The sequence below is a fragment of the Amphiura filiformis genome, chromosome 17, assembly GCF_039555335.1.
Source record: "Amphiura filiformis chromosome 17, Afil_fr2py, whole genome shotgun sequence".
Lineage (NCBI taxonomy): Eukaryota > Metazoa > Echinodermata > Ophiuroidea > Amphilepidida > Amphiuridae > Amphiura > Amphiura filiformis.
In genome coordinates, this window is record NC_092644.1 from 54,585,831 (window position 1) to 54,606,313 (window position 20,483).

General features: G+C 35.3%; 2 protein-coding genes across 2 annotated transcripts in view; one reads left to right on the forward strand and one right to left on the reverse strand.

The window, feature by feature from the left end:
- The window catches only part of LOC140138001 (spectrin alpha chain, non-erythrocytic 1-like), an 85,334-nt gene extending 68,635 nt beyond the window's left edge, over positions 1-16,699 (reverse strand). Inside the window, 1 exon segment of the mRNA XM_072159829.1 lies at positions 16,591-16,699. The gene's annotated coding sequence lies outside the window, so the exon portion shown is untranslated.
- A 1,978-nt stretch (positions 16,700-18,677) lies between these two features.
- LOC140138003 (three prime repair exonuclease 2-like) lies at positions 18,678-20,422 on the forward strand. The gene has a single exon (XM_072159831.1). The coding sequence runs from the start codon at positions 18,901-18,903 to the stop codon at positions 19,768-19,770; it is 870 nt and encodes a 289-aa protein (XP_072015932.1). The 5' UTR covers positions 18,678-18,900; the 3' UTR covers positions 19,771-20,422.
- Positions 20,423-20,483: the final 61 nt, after the last annotated feature.

The window sequence follows — 20,483 nt, forward strand, 5'->3', positions numbered from 1 at the left end:
TCCTTACACTCACTATGCAAGACATGACCTTAATCTCCTACACATGGGGTGTAGATTTCAAATGGAATCACCCATTCAGGTAACCCCATTTGAAAGTCACACTCCCTCTGTAGAAGATTAAGGTCATGTCTTCCATTGTATGGATTTCAACTGGAATAGCCCAATGGTACACCCACTGTACATGGCTATATCATACACACTTCAGTTCTTCATTTTGAACAAAATACAGTGGTACCTTTGTAAATGGATTGACTTTGGATTATTTTACAAAATTCCAGAAGTTTAAGGGAACAAACTACAATTTGATGACATCTTAAGTTATAACCAAGAAGGAGAGGGTCAGAAAGTTTGAATATGTTTGCAAAAAAATAGTTAAAAATATCAAAGTTTTAGGGAGGCGGGAGGGCATGCGTCAGCCTCCTGAAAGCACTTTCATGAATAGGACGTCAACAAACTTTTGGTTTGTTCCTTGAAGGAGTATTTTGTGATCCTAGCATCCCCTTTATAATATTATATTTTAGTAGATATCAACAAAACAAGCTTATTCCCAAAATTTCAGTTGATTCTGATTTTGCATAAATTTGCGAGTTATGCATGATTATGTGTATTACACTGCTCCATTATAGGCCTCTGTGTTGAATTTTACCAGAACATAATTGAAATTTCACAAAATCTTTGCTAAAAGAATTACATTGTAATCTGCAAGAAATTTGTAGCCAGAGGTTTCCAGTGACATAAAAATCTCAACTTTTTTGAGAAAAGTGGGAGACGAGGCTGTGGATCACGAAATGCTAAATGTTGACTTTTATAAGTACTTTCACAGCATTTTCTCCGTGCAGTGCTTTTGGACACATTCTGCCATTCGCGTTGCGCGTTGGATTGATTAATTTTTCTTGTGGCTTGATGCATATATTTGCTCATATTTGCCAACATTTTAAGTGACTATTTTGTTATAAAAATAGCAAAAATCACAGGATCTTTTTCACGTTATGAAATAGGTTAATAACTGAGTATTTCTTGTTGGGAGTGAAATTGTACAATTTGTATGATGTGTATGCATCTAATGTACGAGTTCCACAGGGGGAGTGAACAAATAATACACAGTTATTCAGCTATTTCATACAGGTGAAAAAAATCCTGTGATTTTTGCTATAATTACAGTGCGGTTGGAACTAACTACAATGTAGAGAGATGCAATGTAATATAAATGCATTGTTTTGACCATGTGTACCAACCTGTAACTTTGGCAAATGCGTAGAGCAAGAGACAGTAGAACAAATAGGTGAAAAGCAATAGCAGCAGAAGCAAAATAAATAAATCAGGATGATCATCAAGAAATGGACAGATGGGCATCACTTCAAAGATGAACAGAGAAGAAGGGAATTACAACTTGAGTCAAATAATCATTCAATGAAGACTGATACATGAAAGATCCTCCGCTTCAGATTGGAATCAAGTCTACATGAAGCTATAGAATCACCTGACATGCTACAAGTCTAAAGAAAGTTCTGAAGATTGTCAAGAAGACATATAAAGCTGACTTAATTTCAAAGGCTTATTACATTGAGAGCTCCTGTGGAAAGAAGTGCTTGTAAGTTGTACTGATCAGGGTTTACCCTCATTAAATTTGTCATTCACTGCAGGAACTAATATCAGTCACAGTATGCCAACTCAATACCTGCAATAATTAGGCACTTAAAATATCAATTTTAATACATCTTTTTAAATGATAGCATCACAAGCAGTCACAAATTGTAATTAAAGGCATGTCATCATTTGCATAAGCTGGTGTTTGTAATTAATTCAGTATCTATTGTGGTTAAACTACGTATGTAGACATCAATGTTCATAACACATTCATCACAAGTTCAAAATTCTTCTGCAGTAATGTTTCAGCTCAGTTTTTGTCAGCAGACTTTTTGAAGATGGAAAGCTAGTTAAACTTGATTTAGAATCAATTAAAACTGCACAGGTAACTCTATCAGTGTAACCGGGAAGCACAAAATAAGATACTTTTTTTCCATAAAATATATATTTCATCTGTAGAAAGGCAACAAACATCTTGCAATTTGCAGATCAAAAGCACACACATATATCCATCGCAACATTAACATAACATTCCTTTTCATATCATCGTCCACTACTCAATCATCAATAAATATTCAGACAAATCCATGTTTATAGTGATGAAAGAAATCCCTTGTTTCCAATTCCATCCATGTTCAACAATCAGAGAGAGACAGTTATCAAGATCATCATTCTTCCATCTTCAGTCAGCTGATGCGAATGACACACCTGCCCTATGTCTACTTGCAGCAGTCTGTGATACCTCACCCAACTAGTGAGAGCAATGCCTATGTCTATGTGCAGCTACGTGTAGGGGATGCCTCCCAACACCCGGAGCACGTGCACAACAACCTTCCATCTCCTCATGGATGTATACCTTAGCTAGTGTGCTGCATTTAATAACTCTCTGTTGTCTAGACCATTATGTAGTGCTTTCCTACGTCACGAGCAAAATGGCTACTTATTTACGTAACACATCTGTACACTTATAGCTCAAATCCACTAATTACAATTATGTAAGTTTAGAATTACTTATTAAAATAGTAAATCTGCATTTACTGCTTCAATATACATGTAATGACACAATAACGAACAGTTAGGGCAAGAAATCAATAGAATCCATTACCCAGTATTAAAATATACACATGTAGGTCTGGTTTTGAGTTTCTTCTCAGCTTGCTAATAAGTTACAGGGGTGTGATTGGTGCTTTTTGAAAAAAACCCCAAGGCAATGAAATTGCGAAGCGGAGCGAGCGAAGCGAGAGGAGCTCTCGCCTGTTGCGGCCGGGGGTCCAGGGGCCCGCTTAAAAGGGCCCCTGGTGGGGTCCAGGGGCAACGCCCCGGTGGGGGTCGAGGGGGCGAAGCCCCTTGAAGCCAGAGGGGTTTTCCACACTTGAGCACCACTGGAGATGCAATTTCATGGGGTAAAATGCAAAAATGAGAAACTGTTAAAATACTTCACTTTATAGTATAAAAACATTTATTATCTGTGAATACATACTTCCAGTATCATATCATTCACATACACATGAGAAATTGCATCACCATTTTTGCACAGTACAGTGTGTCCCGGGGGTACTCAAGTTTGGTTTTGGTAGGGACGTGCAGCTGAGAATTTGAAAGTGGACCCATAAATATACCAATTTTTCAAGAAATTTGGACCCATTGATATACCAAAAGTCAAAATTTTCGGCCGAATTTAACCCAAATTGTCCTAGTTTTTACAAATTTTCCCAAAATTTTGGGAAAATTTTGAAAATTTTTGCTAAATTAATGAAAAATTGGGCTATTTTCCGAAAAAATTGAGAAAATTTTGAAAAAAGGACCCATTCATATACCAAAATAGGCTTTGAAAAAGGGGTCATTGATATACCAAGAGGCTGAAAATGCTACCCATATTTGCGGCACGTCCCCGTATGGTCATTTGTACTGAGAACCCCCCCCGGGAGTGTGTCTATAAATCATCCAGTCAGGGTTCTAAGGAATTTTCATTTTAAAATTGGAGATTTTCTCATATCTGGAAACTGAAAATTCCGGAAATGTGACATCTCTGTTAAGCATTTAGCTCTTGGTCCAGGGCCACTCCAAAAGCGACCAAAAAAAAAAAAAAAAAAAAAAAAAAAATTAAAAATTTTTTTTTTTTTTTTTTTGAAAATCCGGAATTTTTTGTTAATCCCAAAAATCCGGAAAAATCACACCCCTGAAGTTACCATTTAGAAATGACACAATGCTCATATAATAATGCTGTAATATTGTCATAATTGGTTAATGTGGATAAAGCTGGAACTTGGTGTAGTCACTAAAATCAAGGTTTAAAATCAAAATTAACCAACTATATAGGCCTACTTTTTTTTTACTTTTTGTTAATTATATCGAAGTATTCTGATTATATTTTATTCTTTTCAGTTAACAGCCACCACACTGACATACATGTACTGCAAATATTTTGTTCTTCAACAGCAGACCATTTTTATGCCATACTTTTTTCCTCTCCTAGTTGCCATGGAAACAGTGATGTAAGTGCTTCTCCCAACACAGCATATAAATTAAAATCAAGATGCCTGGGACATGAATGTTCAAGTAAACATGGCGGTTTAAAGGCAGAATACATGCTAATAATATGTATACCGTAATTCCGAATTCTCTTGCAATGCAGCTTTTGAAGGCTGTATGGAAGTATACAGGGTGTAACAATAAAATTTGTACAATTTTGAAAATAGAATGACACAAGTATGCCGCTTAAGTTGTGGTTTGATATTTATATGTCTATCAAGATAATTTATTCAGCCACCAGTTAAGCTTTGTTTCAATGAAATCGCTGGTATAAAAGTGAAGATATGGCCAATTATGTAACCTAGTCTTAAAACCCCTTGGGCCACTTTTGTCTAAAACTGTTACAAAATGACTGAATAGAGTTGGAACCATGGACGATGCTCTTATGATAGGTAGTTTTAAACAATGGGGTATTCGAAGTGACATAACAACCTCATTTACTAGAAATCGTGGCTGCAGCTCAACAACTTCAACCCCAATTCACGTTGGAAGAGCGTATTTTTATGGTTGTGACATTCGGTAGCACAAGCAGAAACCATAAGATTGTTTGTAGTTCATTTTCCAAACTCATGTCTTCCATCAAGGCATACAATTACATATAACTATGAGAAGTATGTGGAATTTGTTAACAGAAATGTTGGCAATAGTGGTTGCCCCAGAACAGCTAGAAACCAAGCTGAACTTAATTTCAAAATCCTATTGTTTTGTACTTATGGATGCAAAAACGGTTCTCAGTTTTACTAACGATATCTCAGGGATATGAGAAATTACTTTATTTATAAGATAATTTGAAAGAAATTTCATGACTTCATTTATAGATTGTAAAGAAAGATCATTGTCATTAAGTTCATGTTAATTATAAGAAGAAACACGACTTATAATTCTTTTGTGTCAGTTCTTTGATGTTTAATGCACGATAAGCATATCTACGCAGTACAAACTTGAAGTGCGCAAACATGGCAAAAGTGGCCCAACGCGTTTTCTGGACGTTTTAATTAATCGGACATAACTTTTGAACCCAAGCTAGTAAAGAAACCAACTAAACGTCTTCTTTTAGCCAAGATATTACTGATTGTACTGCATATAACATTTGTGCCATAACTCTTTTAGTTTTTTCCTGAGAAGTCAAAATGCAATTGTATAAATTTTATTGTTACACCCTGTATTTTCAAACTCTCTTCCCCATGCAGTTTTTAAAGGCAGTGTGCTAGAAATAAATCTCTTTTGCCATACAGTTTTTAAAAGCAGTGTGCTAAACACCAAAATCTCTTGATTCATTCATGATGCGTGCATTGACAGTGAAAAAGACATGATGTGAGCTGCTGTGGACAGATTATAATCAAGGCCATTTTCTGATTATGTAAAAAAGTCTTAAAGGTACTAGTAAAAGTCTGGGGTAAAAGTATACTTTTATGTGTATAAATACCAGAATTAAAGGGTATACAAATTGCATCCACACGAACTTGACCTACAATCACACTCCTGGACTTTTAATCCAGATAACTAAACCTCTCTGCTCATATCAGTTTCATCAATATAGGCCTACGTTGTACATGTTAAACCGGTAATAGAAAATATTACTTCCATTTGCAAACTGATATTTCAACTTGCTCGAAGCATTTTTCCAGGAGTGAAAATGAATTCTTAATCTGAGTGAAACATAGTTTAAATTATGACAATGTTTTAAACCAAAGGTCAAATATAATAGCCAACATTCCTACAACAGGTAGTGTGCATTTAGGCATATTTTATGCACAATGAAGTACTATTGGATATATGGCCATGTGTTTTGAGTTGGTAGATTTTTCGGTACCCAAAATTTCCAGTACAAGAAAAGTATACATTTCCTGACAGGAAATTAAACAGGGAATCCAAAAATGATATTAGTTTCCCAATAGGAAGATTGGTTAGGGAGGTAGTGGACTTTGAATAGCAACATTTTCCATAAAAAATGTTTGATCTTCAGTGATATATATTTTTTACATATTACACCCTATGCTGAAAAGAACATCATATTTGAGTTCCTTGGCTCAAGAGCTTTAAAAAAATGTATACTTTTATTGTGATACCTGCTACAGGTTTCGCTGTGTGTGAACATATTTGAAACACACATTTGAGGCATTCCGAATAGGGATTTACACACAAACAGTGCAATTTAAGGCATTATCTGTAATCAAGGGATTTGCACTAGAAATTCACTCAATTTAAAGACAGAGTAACCTTTTTTTAGTTTCTAAATGATTGTTCTTTTCTTTACAACATAAAACCAATTAAAAGAAGCAAATATATCAATATACCCCCATTTTTTTGAAATGTTTAGTTAAATTTACATATCAATCCTCCATATCAATCCTCAGCTCCACCCTGTCATGTTTTCATTAAAATCAAAATAACTTAAGAATGGTTTATGCTACATAAATTGTTATGGTATCAATACAAAGGTCTCATCAAAAGCTTTAAATTGATAGGTAATTTGTCTAGGTAGGTGACACCCTTGACTTAAAAATACTAAGAATTAGTCGCATAAAAGTACTGCTCCACCCTATCGGTGTGCCCAGTTTAAAACGCATGGCCATATACATTCATTCTTGAAAATTTACAATTCACAATTAGCTATATAGGGGCATATATTAAAATTGAAAATATTTAGCTTAATTAAATGTTTTAGTTTTATAGCTTTTTTTTTTAAAGATAAGACTGACCTGTTTAGTAGTGTACAAATGTAAATGAATTATGTGTGCATTGCTAAAATTAAGTATGTGTTAGATATTGTAAAAATATTGTGACAACTTTTTCGCAACACATTGACACATATAGCAGTATCAGCACACATATTCCAAAATTATCTGATGTACCAAGTGCAGTTGTGTCCAACCCACGCTTTCAACCTTTTGACTTGCCCTTTGCTAGCACCTAGCTACACTGTATTGTAATCTTGCTAAATAAACACGACTCAACACACCCACACAGCACAATATCCATGTCTAGCTCTACATGTTGAAAACTCTTATTATTGAGCAATGTGCATTTTAAAAAGAATGTACACAACTCTGAATTGTAATATTTCAGTAAAATGTTCATGAATTTAAACCTACATTGAAACACCCAATACATACAAGTGACTGCATGCTTTCCTTTCAAGTTCCAGGGATGGGGACCTGGGAGGTACATGAATGTGGGTGGGTATTGGAATGTATTAAAGTCAACTGACATTGCTTTAATTCCTTTAGGGAACTCATGAAAAACATTGGCCGGTGTGGTGAAAAATCTTGGGGGGGGGGGGGGCTCTATACAAAGAACAGAGGTCCCAAAAAATTTTGGTCATCTGAAATGGAAGGGTGGGAGGATCAACAAATTTTTGCACACCACAGAGCTCACAGAGGGTGTGAAAACAGTTGATATATAAAAAAATAAAATTATGTAACTAAATTCAACTTGGCTTAATTGGAGTAGGTCAGTGTATATAACACATATGATGTATCCCCCTCCCCAAAGTATAGGGTCTATTGGGCCAAACATGATGTCCACATAGAAGTTAAATTGTCTTTCCTCCCCCCCCCCAATCGAACTGACTTTGACCCCCAATATGCCAATGAATAGATTTAGGGTACATGCCACCAAATAGCTTTCCATAGACTTTACGTGCAAAATAGGGGTCACGTTTTAGGCTATAAAAAAAGTCGAGTTACGTCTTACTTTGAAATATATATTTGATATCATCTTTAATAATCAGAACAAAATTCTGCATAACATATCTGAAAATGACACCATATTTTAGGTCTACTTTTTGAGAAAAATAGCGCTATATAAAAAGGCCAGATTTTCCCGTGTTTACGTCCGACTGCTAACCGCGTTTTGACCTTGTGTGTTCATGCGCTCATCATCGTAAACATCACTCAAATTTTCGCGTTTTCTGTTCAAATTAGTAGAGATCACATTCACAAGTTCTAGCAAAACACGATTTGCAACATTAAAATTGTTAATATTGTACCGATTTTGCACAATTTTTATGCAAAGTTGGGACTATAGTCGTGATAAACTTTTACCGGAAACCGCTTCACTGGCGGATTTAGTGGTATGAACCCTTGAAGAGGCTAAAACATCGTTTTTAAGCCTTGAAAATGATTTTATTATCTTTTTCACGAAGTTTTGAATTAATTTAAAGAAATTTTAGGTTATTTTCTTTTATACTTTAGACACACTGGCGATTTCAAACACAAGCATGATAACCGACAATTGCTATTTTTCGTCATTTTGACGCACATGAACACACTATAGTTGCAGATTTGTAATTTTCATGAAGATATCAATTGATGTTAAGAATAAAAGTCACTTGAACATCTTCTACAAGTACATAACTTCAAAATTAAAACATTATAAGTGCGTGCAGACTATTTAACAAGTCAAACAATGACAATCAAATAGGCCTTTCCCCCCCCCCCTCCTGCGTCCGTTTTAACCAATTTTGTCCAAAAACCATATGTAATGAATGGCTATTTCAAATTAAATATTAATATGAATTTAACTTTGAGTGTTATAACAATTTACAATACTGAACAGTGGTATAAATAAAGCAAACTAGAAACTTAAATATCTTAAAATCGAATTTTTTATGCAATTTTATTAAATATGAAGGCCAAAACTTGAGTTTAAATGACAAAAATTTAGCTAAAAAAGAACAATGAATTTGAAAAACTTCTTTGTAATTTAAACACCAATAAACAATGTTTTTAATATTTTGAAACTCTTCATTATTCATATCAAAAGGTTTCAAACTTCTACCAAAATCGAACTTTTATTAAATTGGAAATAAAAGTAAGCCTATTCATGAAAACGCATACGCATACAGCTTAAAAACATGGCGGCGTCCATGCACGCGTTTGTTGATGACCTTCCTCATTTCTTCGCGTGCATTTTAAATAGATAACGCGCGAAAAACGCATGGAATCGCTCCTTAAAGGGTACCTGCCACCAAATAGCTTTCCATAGACTTTACGTGCAAAATAGGGGTCACGCTTTTAGGCTATAAGTCGAGTTACGTCTTACTTTGAAATATATATTTGATATCATCTTAATCAGAACAAAATTCTGCATAACATATCTGAAAATGACACCATATTTTAGGTCTACTTTTTGAGAAAAATAGCGCTATATAAAAAGGCCAGATTTTCCCGTGTTTACGTCCGACTGCTAACGCGTTTTGACCTCGTGTGTTCATGCGCTCATCATCGTAAACATCACTCAAATTTTCGCTTTTCTGTTCAAATTAGTAGAGATCACATTCACAAGTTCTAGCAAAACACGATTTGCAACATTAAAATTGTTAATATTGTACCGATTTTGCACAATTTTTATGCAAAGTTGGGACTATAGTCGTGATAAACTTTTACCGGAAACCGCTTCACTGGCGGATTTAGTGGTATGAACCCTTTATAAACTTCATGGAATGGCTACCATTCAATGTCACGTTTTCCCCAGAATACCTGTATCTGAGATGCAGAAAAAGCGCCATCATTTTGATCATGTTTTGGTTGTCGCTGCTGATCAGAGATTATAGTTGAAAAAAACATAATTTTGCAACATACACTGTAGTTCTGCATAACTGATCTCTGTCTCTCGACCTCCAAAAACCTCTCAGAAACCCTGATGTAGTGACCATGATGTGTGTTGATGTTGAAGAATTTAGCTTCAATTGAGATTTGCAAGACTAATACATGTATAAAGACACTATGACTTGGCTTCTATGTGGACTTTCTTGGGGAAGAGGTCAAGACTCAAGAGGGAGGGGGAGCTGTAATGTCACCATACAATTCATTATTGGTTATATATTTTCCAGCTCACATTAAATGCTGATCATAACATTATAGTACAGCACCTGTCCATTGCTTTACCAATTTTTTTGGTGATGGTCCAGGTTTCACAACCATAGAGCAGAACACTTTAAAGAGTATAGTGGCTTGGAACAGATGCATTTTGAGGTGTCTGGGTAAGGAAGATTTCCAAATATTCTTGAGTTTGTTGCAAGCTTTTCATTGCCTTTCTTACTTTGATGTCTTACCCAAGTATAATGTTAATTCAATGCATTGAAATCGAATTGAATTGAAATGAATTTGGGGCAATTTTCATTTCAATGCATTGGAATTGAATTGGAATCGAAATGAGTGGGCTTGGGCATGAATTGAATTGGATTGGAATTGAAATCATCGTGAGCAATGAAGAATTGAATTGGATTGGAATTGAAATCATGTTGAGTGATGAAGAATGAAGTGGAATTGAAATGAAATTCAGCTTTGCTTTCAATTCAGCATTTCAATTCACAAGCAGATGTCTGTGATTCCAGATCATTCCACTTGTAAAGAGTACCCTTCCCCCATTCTGAATTCTGACACACTTCCATGTCTATTCACACAAGAGACACACATTAAAAATTTAGCATCAATAGTGTTACAAAACATATTGCAAATTTGCAACTAAGTATTTTGGAAAGCTTTCATTTAAAATATACATATTGAAGAAAATTAAAAGTATGATATAATTTCTCATACACAGGTATAGTTAAACTTCTTGAGACTTTTTTGGAGTTCTTCTTAATCTTTCTTTAGAAGAATATCTACTGTCTCTCTTGTCGTGTGGAAAAATTATAGGTTATAAGTTCATACAGACACTAATAGCTTCTAACATGATGCCAATTGATTCATAGCATTTCCATTGTTTTAAATTGCTTGATGTGATCAAATGTGAGTATGAGATCCCCCCCCCCCAACTTGTCAAAGATCTCAAACTTTTGGCACTAATCATAATTAAAGCCCCTATTTTCTCAAGCTCCTAATTTTCATGCTCAAAAGTCATAGTACATTTGAAAAAATTGTGAGAAAACCATTAAAGAAAATGCTTATCTTTGACAGCTTTTTTCATACTTTTTCAAAAGTACAAGGATTTTGGGTGTAAAATCTTAGGAGCAGGAGACAAGTAGGGGCTATCTAATAGTATCAAAACCTCGATTTTTGACATCTTTGAGGTCAGTGTGGGGACAGAGTCCCATTATTGACTGTGCCTCACACCTTTAGCTTAGAAAATAATGTGCATGGTGGACAAGAAGTTAAGACAAATATTAGGGAGTCAATCACTATTAGGATGTCAATGATCACTCGCATTGTTTGAATGTGAAAAGTGAGTTAACACAACAATAAAGTATCTGCTGTTGAAATGGTTTTGTGACAAGTAGTGTACTTGATTTTGACATTGTGTTGCTGACTAAAGTGTTATAAAATTGGTAGCAAAATTTAAAACATGCACAGTGTCTAGATATTAAACACCATTCTAGACAACATCTTGTCCTCGATTTGTAAACATGTCTAAATGCTAAATGCCTTGTGTTTAGATATTAACACTCGATATTTTAAGTTTGACATTTGTGTTTAGATTTTACATGTGTTTACAAATCGAGGACAAAAAGGTGTTCAATCTCTAGACACAGTTTTTGCAGTGTGCCTTTGGTCAAGTAACACAAATTGCAACTGTATTGGAATTGAATTGGAATTGAAATGAATGCTCCGAATTGAATTGAAATTGATTAGCTGTTAATTTCACTGCATTGGATTGGAATTGAAATGAAATGATTTTGAAATTGAAAAATTGAATTGGAATCGAATTGAATTAATGCTAAAGCAAGGTGGATTGAATTGGAATTGAATAGCAAGACTCCAGGTGTAGAAAGAATTGAATTTGAATAGAATTGAAATCAATTTTCTGGAGTGAAATAACAATACCCAAGTACCCATTCTTGTCAGGCTTAATGTCAGCCATTGAAGTGTCCTAGATGCATGTTAAGTTTCTCAATGAAGACAAAAAGGTCCAAGAAATGGAGTATGGTTATTGGATTCAATTGTTTTTCCAGTTACGTTTATTCTTGTTTTATGTTAACATGCAACATCCTTTGAAGCCAATTTTGAATTTAAAATGCTAATTTTCAGAGAAACTGGAAAAAAAACCTTGAAAAATCTTATCTCTCATCATCCTCATGATTGGACTGACAGTAGCTAGGCTAGAAATCAAAGACATGTATGACACTGTGTTAACCATTTCTCTATAATTTATTCATGATCAGACAATATAAAATAAAGTATATTGCATAAAAAATAATAAACAACATTTAAAACTAAAAGCACACACACTTTATCAACCTTTAATTTCACATTGCACAGTGCAGGAATCACGACTTGATTCACACTTGATTCTTGCAATTTACTTTGTTGCATGAATCATCATTTGATTTGATAAGGCCATCTTAATTTAATCGTCTCGAAGTCCTTGCCAAGTGATTTGCTTACAAATAATGAGAATCTTCAAGAGAGAATCAATTCATTAATTTCATGTGACAGACCCAGGGTGACAGATTCAGCTGCTTTTGGCTAGCATTTTGTTTTAAAAACCTGTACGAACATAACTAGCCTGAAACATCATGGCCCTTCTTGTTCCTTCCACCCTAGCATTGCACTGTGCCATTGTGTCAGTGGAAATCATGGTAAAGGAGTGTATGTACCGTACCTCGGGCTAAAACATAAGATGACAAACCTTCCCAGCAGAAATCATCAAACTTCATAATGTTTCTATCATAGCGAGGTCCAGTTAAAATACTTTACTTATCTCATTCTCGATCACAAAAGCTAACTTGTACTACACAAAACTACACACTTACGGAGCAAGTACATCTTTTGAGAATTGACCAATCACAGTCTTAGGTCACCGTCACATGAATTGTTACACGAAAAGTGTGCTCACATAACAGCACACAGAAGGTATGGCCTCTCACGATCAAGCATTAGATATTTTACCTATAATAAAAATTATGGTCAGGATAATTCAGTCCCAGCCAGAATAGAATATTCACTTACAGACATGATCACGCTCTCTAGCATTCTGGGCCTGAAAATCAGGGTCTTAGGCAGGATTTGAAGGTTTGGGTGTGTAAATTCAAGAAACAAAACTGGGTGTGTAAATTTAAGATTTGTGTACAAAGTATAGGCCATGTGGGCAAAAACTGGGTGTGTATTATTTACAAACACGTGTAAACACTCCCTACATGGCTGGCTGCCTAAGCCCTTGCCTGAAATTCTGTTTTGCTAGAAACAAGTTGATGGCAAACTGGACAAAAGAAGCATATCATGGAAACACTTTGTAGCTTTTTATGTCCTATTCATACTGCCTTTTGTAAATTCTAAAAAAACTTGCACAAATAAAACTAGACCGAAACATCATGTCCCTACTCTACTTGTTCCTTCCTCACTCACCGTCACATTCACATCACTAGCCTAGCTTATTGCACATCCTTCTGAATTTGATACTTGACTGTTTGGATATTGGATAAGGCCCTCATCAATTCTTGAAGATTTTCAAATATATTTGTTATTTTTCCTATTTGCTCCCTTACTTTGTTTTTAAAATTGTTGTGATGATGTCCCTCACTTTGTTTTTAAAATAGTTGTGTTCTTGGGTACAGCATCATTTATAAACACATTGCAAACACTTTCTTCAAGCTAGGGGTAGGGCTTTGGGGAATAACAAAAATATTAGGGGCCTCCCTGTTTTTATGATGTGTAGACAAAGCCTAAGTTGCAAATGATTAGTAAATTTGTGACCGCACATCTGGACCCCCAGGCATAAACTTGCGCTGATTATTTTCTGTGGGTCGGTGCCATATCATTTCCGGTTGATGATGCGATTCATGGTTGAGTGAAAGCAAGTCCTTGATTCCATTTGTTGTTGACAATTGCTGTCATTGGTGTTGTGCATATTTCAATCGCAAGTAGTCAGTGGACCACAAAATATGATATGAAAACACAGGTGAGCAATACATGAATATATGGAGAGGCCAAACAGGTTGATATTGTCAATATTAAATAATATTTTGTGACATTTATAATCAAAAACAATTGTAACACAAGACTGGACACCCTATGGCACTTGCTACAACTTGAGTCTGAGAACAAGTCCTCAAACGTTCGAAATTTGTAGTTAACTACAACTGTTCACAGACGGTTTCTTTTGTTAATATAACAAACCGTGACCTAACCAGTGTTCGAAATAAGCACTTATCCTCTTAGGCACAAAATTGGGTAGGGGTGTAGTACCCCCTTAAGGTGGTACCGGTACTACACCCCTGGCCAATTTTGTGCCTATTTTTGCATTTTTCTCAAAAATTATAGCGCCTTGGTGACAAGTAAGATATGTATTGTAGGCCTATATTATAGGGGCAAGGACTACAACTACTGCACTGAAAATTTTATTTCAGCACAGACAACAGTTGTGGAGTTACAGTCAAAAATGAGTGAAAACCAATATTTGATCAATAAATCAATAACTACTTGTCTTGTTTGTTTGTAGTTTGTTTATTTACCCAGGTTGGTCGGTGAGGGACACATGCTAATCCATGGAAAACCATTGACCGTTCCAAGCTCATACAAATGCACAAGCCTGGATAGCCAGTGTAGGCTAATAAAATGCATGCTGGCTAGATAGCTTTGATAAACAAAGCAAGAAATGGAAGAAAATAGCTAGGAAAAAGAGAAAAGAGAGAAGGCCACTCCCAGTCTTGAGTCACTGAAATTCCAGTAGTAACTGGATTCCTTGCCCCTATAATATGCATGACTTTTGTTACCAGTGTCTTATTAGTTTTTGAGAAAAATGCAAAAATAGTCACAAATTTATCAAGGGATGTAGTACCACCTTAAGTATGTTTAAACGCCAAATGTGGGCTGAAAAAAATACATGTATAAATAATTGCGTAACCCCCTCATTGCCCTATCGGCTACCACTATTTTACTGGCAACAACAAAAAAAGAGGCAATGATTTACTCGAGAACTCTAGCTTCGAATTTGCACACGAAAGTTCATGAGTTATGCATTCGATGCTAGAGTATATTGTTTTTCGGTCGGACAGCGACAACATTTTTTGCACCGGATGTTATTTATTGTGTTTATATGTTAAAATTTGGATGAAAGTTATTTTGATGAGTCAACTGTCATGACTGGTTTGATTTAAATTTGTGTTTTTTTCATATAGGGTATAATCTTCTTCCACGGTAAACCAAACAGCTTCCGTGGTAAACCTTATAGCGCCATCACTTGTTGAAAGTATGTTATTAGTAGGCGTGAGTTAAAAGCTATCTGGGCCAGAACGATTGCGACTGTAGGGGAGAACTTGCCTACAGGTAAAAAAAAAAATACTCTTGGCGGTTATATTACACGTCTAGTAGCTTCTAGTTTAGGGCAACGGGGGTGGAAATGAGGGTATATCAGGGTAGGCCTACTACGGGGATGTGTGACAGATTCGGGGTGCATTTTGGTTTATTGATGGCCCTCAATTTCATGAAAATTTGGTTTAAGAAAGATTTTTTTTATTTATTTTTTAAATTAATTTGTTTCCCAAATTTTTATCAGAAAGTGTGCCATTTTTTTTTATTGTTACCATGGCGTGCGATAATAAATAGGCATATTAATATGATTTTATTATTTTGTTATTAATTGAAAATCTAAAATAGTATAAAATCGTATATGATGCCTTAAATTAAAGTTTAAAACGTTCTTCCAATATTAATAACTATTATTAAATAATTCCTAACATCTCGGACAACACGCCCCCCTCCCCCAACACCCCCACCCCACACCCCTACACCAACAACCACATGCAAAGTCTTGGCGAAAGTCTACCTTGCACATCGTGCATGATCCAGCATTGTCCCGCTAAAATACACTACCCTATTACGAGCAATGGAATAGCCCGTCAATCATGCACAGTGGTTGCTCCTGGAAGGAAGATTATACCCGATGTGATGCGGTTGCTCATGGAAGACAATAAGGATTATACCCTTTTCGTTTTTTTACCTTTTATTTTGAAAAGTCTAAAATGTTGTTTTTTAGCAACATTTTTGATGTGATCACCCATCGTGATCGGCTGTGTTTACTTCTGAACTTCGAATCCGATTAGATTTTGAATGCAATGGTCTCTAGCAGCGAATGTGAAGCTATCGGTGAGCAAATTTGTCATGTTTTGAACAGTTTGTGGACAATCAATGGCCGAATGGGAGACTTCTCGAGTAAGCAATGAATATTAAAGCTCACAGTCACACATATATTCATATATACACATCTCACACCCCTGACTATAATCTGCCTAATTTGCTAATGGGTCTGCACTCTGTCTGGTACAGTTACAGAACTGAACTTCAATGGGCAATGGGGAGCAGAAGAAGTGCAATTCATGAATTTTTAATACACAAAATTGACCTGCAGAATTTTGCAACCGTTACGCGAATTCGCGATACGCTAAATTATGTACGGAAATTTCAACAAATCGCAGACAAAAATGTTTACGGAAATTGCATTTCCAAATCCTTTGGTAGAACAACATCCAATCGCGCTTGATGAATAAAATAAAAAAATACAGGAAATGATTAAAAACAGCGATTTTACCTTAATAATCGGCACCTCCCTTCACAAATATTTCACGTCCAGAGGGGAAAGAAAATTTATTGTAAGGGACCGTGCTAAGTATTTTCTGTCCTCCCTCTGTTTCTAAAAGAATACTATAAAGTTACTTCAATTTAAAGATTGGAACCTACTTTTTGGATTTATCAAGCCAGTCACACAAGTTTTCTTTAGAGTAAGTTATTTTCAACTTCTTAAAATTTATATCAAATGATGAGAAAGGGGTAAAAAGTCAGCAAAATTATTCTGATTTGCGGTGGAGGTAAATTTCAAAATGAAACAGCCAAAACATGTCACGTGACTAATTATATCGCGTATGTTCCAAATAAGGAAACCTGACCCGGAAGTTAATTGTTAATTCGTTACCTGGTGACGTCATTTGTAAACATTGCAGCAGCTGATTAGGAAGTCCTTGAGCTGTGCTTTTGTGTTTACCAATGTTTACACACCGTGACCGGCCGGGTAATCCCCACAGGAGTACTTGTTGGTACTTGTCCTGGAATGTTTGGGTTTTAAAGCGTCGCTTGGGCTCGGTCAATCGGTGTAATTAGACAGGGAGGGAATTCCTGCATGCTGCAAAAGCACAACGAATTGAACTGCACATACACTGAGCAACAACATTTGCAGTTGCACAAGCGGCTACGGGACGACAGGTAACCTTGTCAATCAAAGCACTCAGCTATTGTTCTCTCTCTGTGCCTGTGACTGTCATCCATTCAATGACATCGATCGGAAGTCGGGTCACGATGCTGGGCCGACTATGCCGAAATAGTTGGAGGGAAAAAAAGAAAGAAAAAAAGAAAAGAAACAAGAAAGAAAGAAGAGAAATAAAATGATGAATAAATAAATATATATATATACATAATTAATTGTAAAAAAATAATAATAAATAAATTTAATTAATTCATAATTACAGAGAAAATAAACATTTAAAGTAGAATTATGTATATATGCCCGCCCTATTAAATGCTTGTACAAATCTCAAATCAAAATTGAAATAAAACAAACACAAAATAAAATTACATTAAATAAAATAAAATAAGCTGAAATATATCATAATAGTATAGGCCTATGGTATTATAATAGGTTAAGAAGTAAAAATATTATAGGCCTACTTATAATAAAGTTAATTAAGGTAATTGTGTCTTATAAAGAAAAACTGTAGGGTCAAAGTTAAAATAGGCCAATTAATGAAAAAGGATTCATAATTACAGAGAAAATAAACATTTAAAGTAGAATTATGTATATATGCCCGCCCTATTAAATGCTTGTACAAATCTCAAATCAAAATTGAAATAAAACAAACACAAAATAAAATTACATTAAATAAAATAAAATAAGCTGAAATATATCATAATAGTATAGGCCTATGGTATTATAATAGGTTAAGAAGTAAAAATATTATAGGCCTACTTATAATAAAGTTAATTAAGGTAATTGTGTCTTATAAAGAAAAACTGTAGGGTCAAAGTTAAAATAGGCCAATTAATGAAAAAGGAATGAGAAATTTCAATCACAAGGAGAAAAGAAATATTTATTTTTGAAGAAATAGACAGAAAGACGACTAGAACCCGGGGACGAGAACAGAAAAAGAAAATCTATCTTAAAATAAAGAAAAATATTAGGGCCTATTACTAAATGAAAGAAGAAAAAATATTTGATAAAGTATTAAAACAAAGAAATGAATAAAGAGAAAAAGATAAAAGAAAAGAGAAGAAAATAAGACAAATTAAATCATGAAAAATCAAATAAAAACGAAAAGAACTACATATTTTGAAGAAAAGGAAAAAAAATCTCCGTGATGAGAAGAATAAACAAAATGAAAGGAAGAAAGAAGAAAATAAATAAAGTGTTGGCCTAACAAAAAGAAACTAATGGTCAGAAATAAAGTAAAGAAAGAAAATTCCACCATCAGAATAATTTTTTATTATTAATATTATTATTATTGGATCAATCGATCAATTAGAATAGATGTCGATTCACAGGATGATCATAGCGGTCAACGGATTACTGTGTGACAACAATAGCTGAGCGGAAGGTTACCTGTCGTCCCGTAGCCGCTTGTGCAGTTGCACTGCCTTATGATAAAAAAAATGTGCTAGTGTATAAACTTCTCTGCATTCTCAGCTATAATTTCACCACTTGAAACTCACTTGATTATCAGTGAAACGGACAGTGAATGTGCTATTTTGCATACAAGACTACTCATATGACTATACAATCCATGGTCTTGGTTGGCACAGGTACTTTTCAAATAAGTAGTCAGTGTATTTAAACGTCCACAGATCAGATACAATGGCTTCAGAAGCATATAGTAACACAGAAGCAGGTGATGATGTCATTCTTCGCAAGATCAACACATTTGTTTTTCTTGATCTTGAAACTTCTAATCTGGAATCTTTTGACAAACCGAAGATCATAGAACTTTGCATGGTAGCTATCCATCGCAATGTATTGTACAACCAAACTGATGCAAGTGGCCAGCAGCATCAAGCTCATCTTCCTAGAGTTTTGGATAAAATAACGCTTTGTTTCAACCCCAACAAATCAGTGGGCCCACGTACCTACGATCTTACAGGGTTGGACCATTTCAACATTGCAGAGAGTGCCAAAGAAATCTTTGACGAAGATGCTGCTAAACTAATGCAGTTATTTCTTCGACGGCAACAGCAGCCTGTCTGCCTTGTTGCACACAATGGTGACAGATTTGACTTTAGACTTCTACGGACTGAGTTGAAAAAAATTGAGCAAAGTTTGGATGATGGTGTTCTGTGTGCTGATTCACTGATTGGATTTTATGAAACGGATTTGGAAAGCAATCCTGATACCCAGAAAAGTCAACAGCACACAGTTAGCGTTGAGACACCAATAAAACGGGCACGCTATGAACCGGGAGCTGTTCCAACGACTCCTTCTAAGCAGGGACGTCGTATTAATTCCCCATTATCCTACTCTTTGGAAAATGTCTACATGCGGACTTTTGGCCAGTCACCACTTGCAGCTCACACAGCAGAGGGAGATGTGATGAGTTTGATCAGAATCTGCCAAGCACGAGGAAAGAGAATCTGCCAATGGATGGACAATAAAGCTGTGAAACTTAATGATATTGAGTTGTATTACATTCCAAGTCCTCCAAGACATTCCAAGAAAAGTCTACAGTATTGAATTAACATGTACAATGTCTCATCATTATGATCATGCAGAACTTTACAATGTAGTCTCATTCATCATAGTGATAGTTTTGATTTGATGTATGGTGCCCTATGCTTCTGGGCACAAGGCCATGGAAAAAATTGTTTGGATAGGTTTGCATACTACATGTACTAGCTGTACCCAGTACTTGAAAAGTATTTGGTCACTGGTCAGTCAAATCAATATTTTATGCTACATGTAGTAATTTTTTTGCATGATAAACATAGTCCAATGAATATGATCTGTTTTTTTTTCTTCTTAGTTACCAACTATTATAGTACCGGTACTCATAGTGGTCATAGTCTGAGCTGAACATACATTTACATCACAAGCTACATGATATGTAGCTTTGCTCTGAGAGGCCTCAACCAATTTTGGCAGATAGGGTTGGTCGAAAAACCCTAAACAAATCAATTATTTTCCATGGCCTAATAATAGTGTTGTTCAAGAAAATGATAAATTATAACACTATTTGAATTTCCAACACTAATCCCTACACTATATCCTCCTAAAAACCCTAAAACACAGGGTTTGAAGGGTATGTATACTGACAGCAGTTACAAGGGATTGATTCAGCACAGACTGTGGAAAATTATTGAATCATTGACTGATTCGCTCATTTTATATTTTACTAGCGGGAGACCCGCGCTTCGCGCGGGTCCCCGCTAGTTGAGTAAACGGGAGCG